This window comes from Phycomyces blakesleeanus (genome assembly GCF_001638985.1).
Source record: "Phycomyces blakesleeanus NRRL 1555(-) unplaced genomic scaffold PHYBLscaffold_12, whole genome shotgun sequence".
NCBI classification, from domain to species: Eukaryota; Fungi; Mucoromycota; class Mucoromycetes; order Mucorales; family Phycomycetaceae; genus Phycomyces; species Phycomyces blakesleeanus.
Genome location: NW_017265145.1, coordinates 20,771 through 31,869, shown reverse-complemented (window position 1 = coordinate 31,869; position 11,099 = coordinate 20,771). Strand labels below are relative to the sequence as shown.

The 11,099-nt window shown below is 36.6% G+C and overlaps 3 protein-coding genes across 3 annotated transcripts; 1 reads left to right on the top strand and 2 right to left on the bottom strand.

Moving 5' to 3' along the window:
• Positions 1-684: 684 nt before the first annotated feature.
• Positions 685-5,584, bottom strand: PHYBLDRAFT_168924 (hypothetical protein; the record flags this gene model as incomplete). Its single annotated transcript, XM_018435972.1, has 3 exons — positions 685-857; positions 3,424-3,810; positions 3,838-5,584. The coding sequence occupies 3 exons, from the start codon at positions 5,582-5,584 to the stop codon at positions 685-687; spliced, it is 2,307 nt and encodes a 768-aa protein (XP_018290696.1).
• Positions 5,585-7,771: 2,187 nt separating this feature from the next.
• PHYBLDRAFT_145972 (hypothetical protein) lies at positions 7,772-8,594 on the top strand (the record flags this gene model as incomplete). The annotated part of the gene is made up of 3 exons (XM_018431569.1): positions 7,772-7,859; positions 8,064-8,168; positions 8,245-8,594. 3 exons carry the CDS (start codon positions 7,772-7,774, stop codon positions 8,592-8,594), a joined length of 543 nt encoding a protein of 180 aa, XP_018290695.1.
• Positions 8,595-8,690: 96 nt separating this feature from the next.
• On the bottom strand, positions 8,691-10,981 carry PHYBLDRAFT_73061 (hypothetical protein; the record flags this gene model as incomplete). The annotated part of the gene is made up of 7 exons (XM_018442766.1): positions 8,691-8,958; positions 9,079-9,212; positions 9,463-9,613; positions 9,662-10,160; positions 10,215-10,457; positions 10,543-10,713; positions 10,813-10,981. The coding sequence occupies 7 exons, from the start codon at positions 10,979-10,981 to the stop codon at positions 8,691-8,693; spliced, it is 1,635 nt and encodes a 544-aa protein (XP_018290694.1).
• Positions 10,982-11,099: the final 118 nt, after the last annotated feature.

Sequence of the window (11,099 nt, the reverse complement as noted above, 5' to 3'; positions counted from 1 at the left end):
ACACCGACACTAGTTAAGCATGTGGTATTTCAGGTACGAAACAATAGAAAAATAAAATATTTGATAATAGAGATGTATAGAAATACTTTGAGACTGTATATAAGCTGTCTTTATTCATAAATAAAAAGTGTCCCTTTTTATAAGAAAACACAATCTGCTCTTGTCATTACGTCTTAGTTTCTTAAGGCTTTCTTCCTTTACTATATTTGGTTATTAGAGTGTATTTACTGCTTAACTAGTGTTGGTGTTACAATTATGACATCAAGTCATAAATTGTATTTCTTTAGCTCTTAGCTATTCTTTTCTCTTTTATACTAGAGCTTTAGGACTTCCTACTAAATTAGCTCCATATCGATCTGACACAGTTTACCTGGCAGTATGATATAATTATCTTAACAATCTTTAAGATATTATCTACAGTACTAACTGTAATAATTATTGGGCTGATTACTTAATCGTTTATATATATTTTATACTGACAAGATGATAGCTACTACGCTATCCCAATATGAATATGTTCTTATATGTGATAAATCTAACATCCGAGTGTCTGGATCACCACATTATCCCCACCCAGGTATTAACTAAATACCATTCAAGTACTCTATGCAATTCTTCTGATCAGCTTGTTCTTTTTTTTATTTTATTTTAAACGAGTACTGTGGTGCTCAAATAACTCTTTATTTAGACCTTACTGCGTTTCTTCTTTTGATAAGCTGTCTTTGCATAATTCTTCCTTTTAGTACCTGAATTTTCTTTAGGTACAGAATATGCAACTTTCATATCCAATAATTTCTTATTGGCCTTATTGATGTCTTTGATACCTTCTGGAGCTTCACCAATTCTTTGCCAGTATTCTTTTATCAACTTAGGATCGGTAAAATGATCCTCTGGCTCCCAGGTATTGTGAGACTCCTCATAATCCAACCATTTGCATCTATACAGATAATTGTTCTTGTCATCTTTTATGTGCCCAATAATTGCTTCGACTTCAAAAAAGTCATTCTTTTGCTCTAATACCTTGTCAGAAACTTTTTTCAATAAAGAAGGAGGATAATTCCTTGGTTCTAAAAATCCCTTTTCATTTTTCAATACATAAGTATTGGCAGCAGTCTTTCTAACAACAGTGTAGAATCCCTTATACTTCGGATCTAATTTATTCTGTTTTTCTGTCACCAAAATCATTACCGTGGTTCCTGGAACCAGATCTATCATTTTGTGACTTCCATCAAAGCGTTCCTTTTGGTTTTCTGTGACATGCTTTACATGTTCAAACACAGCAGGGTAGACTATCTCAGTCATTCTTTTAATTTTTTCTTGCAACTCTTTCTGAATCTGTTCAGCAGTTGCACTATCCTTTTCTTTACTAAAATCGACAAAGTCATTTGGATTCCTTCCAAACATTAACGAGAATGGCGTACTCTTAGTCCTAGCATTATACTTGCCATTCAAAAACAACTGCGCAGATGGCACCTTCTGATCCCAATCAGCGACATTACCAACTATTTGTTTTTTAATGGTGTTCACTGCCGACTGGACAGCTCTTTCACTTGCACCATTAGCTCTAGGATGGTACTGCGAAATCAACGCATGTTCAAAACCAACATTCTCTTTTATACATGTCATCAGCGAGTTCACAAACTCCCATCCACAATCACTCTGCAACTTTCTCATCGGACCCCATGTACTAATGACGTCCAGTACTTGTAACGCAATCGTAGCTGCCCTTTTATCAGTTATGGCACGCAATACATAAAATTTGCTTGCGATGTCTATCATCACTAACAAGTACTCATTTCCTCTAGTCGACGTTGTAAATGACCCAGCCAGATCTATTCCCCAACTGTTACCAGGAAGTGTTGTAGTCACAGGTCTTAAAGGATTATAATCTTTTCTTGTGATATTATGACGTTGACACTGTATACACGACTGTATAAGATCATTTGCTTGACTCTTCAAGCTGGTCCAATAGATACCTTTTCTCTTTAAGGCATGTAGTATAGCTTCTACACCAAAATGACCTTTCAAATGTTCTTCAACTAATAACTTATTCCTTTCATTTTCTGTGGGAGGAGTAAAGTACTCACTACTCAAGATGTCTGGTAGCGGTTCCATAGTGACAGCACTATTTCTCATGATGGATCTAACCACACTATCCTCACCCAGTTCATTTGATAATGTTTCAGTCTCTTCAGACAAACATGACAACGCATCAGGAAGCACGTTCGAAACACCAGGCAAATGAACGATCTTAAAGTCATACTGTAAAATTGTGTCCATCCATGCGATCATCATCAGATTCGCAACACATTGGGTGTGAAGATATGTCAATGCCTTGTGATCCGTGTACAAGGTAAAGTGAGAACCATAGACATACTTGTGAAAACGCTTGAGTGCAAATACTAATGCTAGTAATTCTCTTTTGGTTGCAGAATACTTTCTTTCACTTTGGGATAAGCTCTTAGCCACGAAAGAAATATATTTTTTCTTGCCATCCTTGACTTGATACAACACTGCACCAATACCAGTAAGAGATGTATCACAGCTGATACTAAAAGGAGAGTTCATATCTGGGTACAACAACACCAGATCACTCAAAAGTGCTTTTTTCAAGTTATTAAATGCAGTTTGATGCTTATCTGTCCATAAATGGGTAATTGACTTTTCATTTCTCAATGAATCTAGTGGCGAAATAATGGAAGATACATTCAGAATCAACGTTCTAAAATAGTTGATCAACCCACAATAACTTTGGATATCTTTACCCATCTTTGGTTGAGGAAATTCAAGAACATTAACAAGTTTTCTGCAGTCCATTGTAATTCCTTCAGATGAAATATGAAAATCAAGCAAATAAATTTCTTTCTGAAAGAAATGACATTTTTTCGGATTCAACTTCAAATTGACCCTTGTTAATCTCTCAATCACTTGCTTCAAGTGTTCCTTGTGTTTCTCAAACGTTTTGCTTGCGCAAACAATGTCATCCACAAAAAAACCATACAAAAGATAGTCCTTCTAAAGCTATACTCATAGTTCTTTGAAATTGTGAACTGACATGCTTTATACCAAACACTGTACCAATAGGTTTGTACTGTACGCCACGCCATGTGAAACTAAGTTTGTGTGTGTCCTTTGGGTTCAACCTCAAAGAATTAAATGCAGATTTCAAATCCAGAGTGGAATAAATATTCGCACCCTTTAAATCTTCAAACAATTCACCGATCAATGGCAAAGGCATACGATCAATTGACTTCAACAGGCAATTAATTAATCTGGGATCATGGCAAATGCGATATCCAGTAATTTCTCCTTTACTGTTTGTCTTCTTGATAAAAGTCAAAGGCGTATTCCATTGTGTGTTTGCAGATGCTCTTTCAATTATACCATTGTCCAGCCATTCTTTCACCTGTTCATCCACTATACCTTGCATCTTGTAAGGAATGGGATAAGGGCTTCTGAACGCCGTAGCATTTTCTGGAGTGTCCAAACATACAACACTTTCAGGTATAGTACAAAACGAACCCTTAGGAATATCTTGATTGTCTTTAATGAACAGTCGAATATAATCTATAGCATCCTCAAACTGTTTGGGACCTACAGCCGGATTATTTTCCTTTCGTTCATTTTCTCTCTCAATGGATTCAAGAAGATCACTCTTATTGTTGAAGCATCTACTGGCTTCTCTACGTTCCTCACTTGAATCAGCATCATCATATGATAAAGGTAAACCATAAATACCAATACCAAGAGAAGACATATAATCAGTACCAATACTGAAATCATACTCATGACTATTAGTTAAATTCATCACTTCAAACTCGCGTTAAATAGTCTTACTATTGCAAGTTACACTGATCACACAAGTACTGATTCTTTTAATCTGGATATTGCTATCAGCCAAACGAATAAAATACTTATGAACATTGTTTTTGTTCAACAAATCTTTATTAATGTGATTGATGTAACTAATGGCTATTTCATTCTTCAAGCAAAAATTCTTGTCCACCAAACTGAATGTAGCCCCACAGTCCAACAAGGAGATGGTTCTAATAGAATTATTTGCCAAAATAGGAAAGATAATATTAGTGCTCATGTTCTTAAAATCTCTTTTAATAACCATGTCTTTAAGATTGTACTTACAATCTAATGCCATCTTGGCCAGAGCACTAGTGTTGTCTTGGTACTCTGACCAAGACAACGAGGGACTCCCCTCAACCACAGTGGAAGCTCTTGCTGGTCTACTAGCAGAGGAGCGGACTGCCATCCTTGACACCTTTGTCAAGTACTTCTCCCGTTCCGGACAGGAGTGTCCCTTAACCCAGGGAGCCTTGCATGAGAAACAGATGCCATCCTTCATCGCCTTCTTGAAGTCCCATGACTTCTTGGGAGACTGAGAACCACGCTCGTGAGAGAAAGACCTTTTCTTTCCCTTGTGGGAACCAGCAGAGAGAGAGGACGCACCATTGTGAGCAGCAAACGAACTCCAGGAGGACGCGGCAGTACCATTGGCAGGATTATATAACAAAGCAGTGAAGTCACTTGTTGACACACTCACCAACGAGATGATGTCCTCAATCTTTGAGGGCATCTTGGTGCCATAGTTGGCTGACAAAGGAATGAGACAAGCTTCCCGGACTTCCAGACGCAGATTCCACCAGAAGCAGAGAACCAATTGAACACCATCGTCCAACGAGGCCTGGCAGCGGAACTTTTGGAACTTGGCACCAAAAGAACGAGCGGATTCTCCTTTGCCTTGTTTCGTGCACCAGACACGACCCATGTTCAGGAACTTATGGAACGGCATGTCATAGTGATCCAGAAGAATACTTTCAGCCTTCTTCCAGTTGTAGGCCTTGCCTTTGAGCTTGTTCTCAAACCAAGAATGTTCTTCCTTGTTCAAACAAGTGGGCAACAGACGTTCCCAGCAGGAATCCAAGGACAGAGAGTGTGCTTCCAGGACTGTGGTAAACTCCTGGCAGAAGTCATACACCGAATCGAACACATTGCGATTGGCCTTCACCAGAGGACCCTCAGAACGAAGCTGGAGAAAAGGTAGGTTACTGGGAACCAGAGTGCTTCTCTTGTCATGAGGCTTAGACGCAGGAGCAGTGGAAGCCTTGAGGTCCTTGAGGATTTGCTCAGCCTCAGCAAACAGTTCTTGTGCTTCCTTGGCACCCTTGGAAGCAGACTTAGCAGCAGTAAAGGTGGGATCTCTCTTGGAAACACCCAAGTAGTGGCCTAGAGCGGCGTAGTAGTTGCCCTTCTTAGCGTTGAGGTCCTCCTCAGCAGAAGCCAGCAACATTTCCATGGTGGCCACAAGGTTATTGTTAACTCTGACTCCAGAGTTACCTAAATAGATGCGAGGAGAATTGGCACCCTCATAACCAGAATGGTCAGCATCGGAACCAGAAGAACCTTCTTCAGAATCAAAGGCACCGTCCTCAGAACACAAGGGAGTCATCATGGTATCACCATCGTGGTCGGCAGAACCAGCAGCAGAAGGAGGAGGAATGACACCAGAGTTGACAAGGGCGGTTTCTTCACCAGAAACAATAGTAGAGTTGACAGCGGATTGTTGAGACATTTCGAGAATTCAAAGTAAAAAATGTGGTATTTCAGGTACGAAACAATAGAAAAATAAAATATTTGATAATAGAGACGTATAGAAATACTTTGAGACTGTATATAAGTTGTCTTTATTCATAAATAAAAAGTGTCCCTTTTTATAAGAAAACACAATCTGCTCTTGTCATTACGTCTTAGTTTCTTAAGGCTTTCTTCCTTTACTATATTTGGTTATTAGAGTGTATTTACTGCTTAACTAGTGTCGGTGTTCCAATCATGACATCAAGTCATAAATCGTACTTCTTTAGCTCTTAGCTATTCTTTTCTCTTTTATACTAGAGCTTTAAGACTTCCTACTAAATTAGCTCCATATCGATCTGACACAGTTTACCCGGCAGTATGATATAATTATCTTAACAATCTTTAAGATATTATCTACAATACTAACTGTAATAATTATTGGGCTGATTACTTAATTGTTTATATATATTTTATACTGACAAGATGATAGCTACTACGCTATCCCAATATGAATATGTTCTTATATGTGATAAATCCAACATCCGAGTGTCTGGATCACCACAAAGCAATAAATACACTCTAATAACCAAATATAGTAAAGGAAGAAAGCCTTAAGAAACTAAGACGTAATGACAAGAGCAGATTGTGTTTTCTTATAAAAAGGGACAACTTATATACAGTCTCAAAGTATTTCTATACGTCTTTATTATCAAATATTTTATTTTTCTATTGTTTTGTACCTGAAGTACCACAATATATGTCCAGTTTTTATAAAATTTTGTAAACTTCATGCCGTTTTTTGAAAAAAATGTATATCTAGTATATATAGTCTTTATCTTTTTACAATATAGAGTTTCAGTTTTGCTTTAGTTATATAACTTGTACAGAATAAAGGAGAGCTAAGTCATTACAGACCAAATGATCACATGTGCTAAGAGTTATCTTAATTTTTTATTTGCTTGAATCCTAAGATTATGATTTATCATTTTATATATATGTCTCAGAGTTATATTTTTTATATTAGATAATTATCTTGGAATTAACTCACTATTATTTTATATAATTTTATATTAGTTTGTATACTTTGCCTTCTTTTATAGTTTTTTATATCATAGATTGAAGTTAGCTTTTAAGTTGTTTGGTTGTGCATATTGTTGTATATATTAGAAAGTTCTAGATTTGTCTTCTCTTCCTCTTTTTAAAGTTATTGTTGATCTTATTCCACAGCAAAAATAGTTTCTTGTATTTTTAAAATATCTAAAATATTGAATAATCTATATTATATATATTTATAAAAAAAGTGAAAAACATGAGTTTAAGATAAAAAAAAGAGAAAAGAAAAAGTTTGTTTTGTTTTTGTTATTATTATTAAATTTATTTTGTTTTAGCAAATACAACATTTTTATGACATTATTATTTGTAGAGAGACTGCAGTGAGACTATTATATTTTATCACTATTTTATATTTCTAGATAATATTCAAATTGTCTATGCTATCATAGTCTTCAAAAATTAAATATAGAAATTTGCACCTATGATTTAATTGTCTCTATTCTTACTTATCTAAAATTGTTGTCAAAAGTGACTACTTGCTTTGGTGCTGATATATAACACCATTAAATAGAATAGTGCTCCAACAATAATAAATGAACAAATAAACCGAAATGTGGCTCACCTGACAGAAACAAAAAAATTAATTAATCTTGTGATGTCATATGCAATAAGCAGCACAAAAAAAGCATATATAGTGTGGACAAAGCTTACACTGTAAAAAAAAATATATGATTATTTGAAACAACCTGTCAAATTTGGAAGAAAAAAGCCGTTTTTTCAATTACCAAATATTTTTTTATATTTAGAAAGCTTTAAATTTATTTTTGTCTCATGGAGCCATTATTTTATTTTATTTTCTTATTTTTAAATTGAATAGCCATTTCTGATAAAAATACAAGGGCTATATTTTTTTTTCTCTTCCCAAATTGTCAGAGATAGAAACGCAACCAATTAACTAAATATATATTCAACTTGAGTTTCAGTATCAACTCTGATTTCAAATAATTAACCATGTCAATGTACTTCACAGTAGTGAGTAATTAGGTTAAAAAAAAAGGATTTATATTTGCATATATAGAAAAAAAAAGAAGAAGAAAAAAACTACGTAATAACATGGATAAGGAAATACCACATGTCTAATGATTTCATTGTTGATGTCGTGAATGAGATCAGCCATCCCTGTGATGGACTTCATCTCCACCACTTTAATCTCACCGGGTGTTAGATTTTCCCACTCAGGAAACTTCCCCTCATTGTTAGGCCAGATGCCACGCAGACAGTCGACAATGGCAAAGAGCCTGATCTCTTCCAAGACAGATTGAGAAAAGAATTTGTGAACAGATCCATACCTTTGAAAAAATTAATTGAAACGTGATTAATAATATAACACCATAAAACATAACTCATTACACTTACTCATTCAGGTGTTCGAGAACAGCAAGATCATTGGCTCAAACATGCCTGCCTTCAAATAAAGATTGGACTCTGTATACCACATCGTCCTTCTACATCTTTGTGGTGCAAACCACGTCGGTGGTTTCTTCAACTATAAACATGCTGTCTTGGTCTCAAATACATGCTAATGAACTAACTAGATTGTGGTAGTTCATTCCACACTCATCTGCTACAACAGCCAAAGACTTTCTGGTTGGGTTCAACCAAAGTTGGGGGCCAGCAATATCATTACTTGCAGCTTCGAAGTTGCTGGTTCTCCTGTCTGTTGGTCTTCTATGGGAGGCCCAACCACCAAGGCAATGTTTGACCCTGGCCTTATGGAACAGGATGTTTTTCATATTTTTCCCTGGTTCCTTCCAAGACCCAATTGCTGCCCTGTATTCACTAATGGTGCGTTCAATCAGGTGGCAGCTTTATGCCCGCAGTGGGCCCATCTCTCTCATCATGTAGCTAAGATGAGCCAGCATGTGCTAGTTTATCACAAAAATTGTGGGCTTTAATCTTTTTTCTGCGACTTCGCGACGAAGGAATATATGCCAGTGACAAATTGCTCTATAAAAGTGATTAAAACATTGTTTAATATATATGCTATTGACTTACTCTTCCATAATGTTGACTTCTCTCTCTGTCACTTTCCACTGCTGGGCAATAGCGCAGGCCTTTACCAGGTCTTGCACAGCATTTCTGGTTTTGGCAAGGACAAAGTTGTTTACCACCACCATTGGCACAACAAACAGAAGGAAGTCCAACCAGTTGACTGCCTTCTGTCGACCGGTTGTTTCCTCCAGCGATTGCCAACTAACAGTAAATATTGTGGTAATGTCTGCCCTGGACTTGGTAATTGATCTGTCAATCTGATTAAGCCTGACATTTAGGGCAAATGTATATATGCTTTGCTGTTGTTGCTGTAGCTGTAGCTGTTGCTGTTGTTGCTGCTATTGTTGCTGGGCTCCATTGTCTGCGATCTCAGGACTGATCTGAAACTTTCCACCCAATGCTTTGTATAGTTGTTTGCCTATATCATGTTCAAGTAGATGCATCTCATTGAGCCCAAAGAAAGCAGAACTAGTCAGTGTAGGAAGATCCCTGAAAACATTTGGACCATTGACACTGTAACTCTAAAAAGAAAGTATTAATATTTTAATAATTTAATAATTAAGTACTTAGATTTCCCTCGAATTGATGGAGACTTTCTACAGTTCTCATACGAACAGGCAATTCATCACCAAAAAAACACATCGTGTGATGTTTGGAAACACCTTTGGAAAGACAAGCTCAACATCCAAAGAAAGAATTGTGATGGGCCAGGTCCATCAAGTCTGACACGGCTGGCTTATCACTAGTTGCCATGACAAGATGAACCTTTACATTAATTTGTCCGGCAACAGTCTGAATCTGGATACCCGAAGTGGCCAGCATACGAAAATCCTTGATGATTGGCTCAAGGAAGGACCCTATATCCCTTGGGTGTTTTGGTCCAGGTATAATTGCCAGCTGCATCATGTTGTCGCTCTCATATCTAAATATATTTTATTAGTATATTTATATATAATGTCTTATATTATACCTTTCTTTTAAATCGATATTTAGATTGACAACATGAATTATAGTTGCCAACATCTTGGTATCATCAAAGGGGTTGAACTGGTCAATGAACATGGTAACCAAGATGTCATCCTGGCAAACTATACTGCCTTCACACAGTCTGCAGACAGCACCACCGTCGAACACATCTGACAACACACCAAAACGACTACCCATGATATGGCTTCTACCATATGCCATTTTGGCATGTTCTTGACTATTCCCCAGCTTGAATCTCAGTTGTTGCGAGAGATGCACAACCTTGAAAGTCTGCACAGAGACCAGAGTATCTCTCTCACATCTGAACCGTTGGCTACCACAGTGAGGACACTGTTCTTTCTCGTCTATCAGATTACTGGCTTCTACATCACGGAAATGGACACAACCTTCCATGCACATGTCATAAGTGGCTGTACAAACAGTGTATTTATCCTTCAATATCTTGTCCATCTTGTAATACGACAGGAGTGCATTTGTCGCAGCTAAAATGATGGTAAGCTTCTATATAAATAATTCATCTTTAATTATATACTTACGCAATCCATGCTCTGCCATATATTTATTTACAATCTTAATACACTTGTCAAAAACATTGTGAGATACGTTATTCTCAACAAACATAGAGAAGAACTTTAGGGTAGCAGCCTCTGCGTATGTATTAGGCTCATAAAAAGGGATGTAAGACTCTTGGTTCACGTTCTTGGTAACAAAATCAGACTCAATTAGAAGAGTGTTTATATTTACTGGGTTGCGAATACGCGAATATCTATGAACAGATTCTGTAACACGTATATGTATATATAAATAAATTCTCCAACCGTTAAACCTCATAAGTCTGTTATAACTTTTGTTTTTTACTCTTACCATACAAATAGTCATTGCTATTATCACTATCATTGTATTCAGCTTCATTGGTTTCAGTATAATCATTGTTGAATTCGACATCTACTGAATTACTAATACTATATACACTTTCCGGAGCCATGAATGCTTCAAAATCATTTTCTTCGGCTCTACCAATGTCTTGATCGTGGACTACATTCAAAAAAGCCATGTTGGTACTGGTAATCACATCTTAGTTTCTTTCCCGTTGGTAGAGAGTAAGAGTGAAAGCCTCTTGTGCTGTTTCTCGACCATGGACTTCGTCTGAAGAGGCTTGATTGGCACTGTTAAACAGCGATTGGTTTCTTTCCTGGAGAGAAGGAGCAAGGGCAACAAAATCTTGTGCAATATCTATATAATAAGTTGCACTAATGTCACTGTCGCTTCCAGAAATACGAGTTGCAGAAGTGTTTGTGTTCATCTTTTGTTTTGAGTAGACTACAAATAATAGTGTAAAGAAAAAAGTATCAAGAGTATAAGTTTTGTGATATAAAAGTTTATTGTTTTATACGGATATTATTATATACATTATGTCTTTA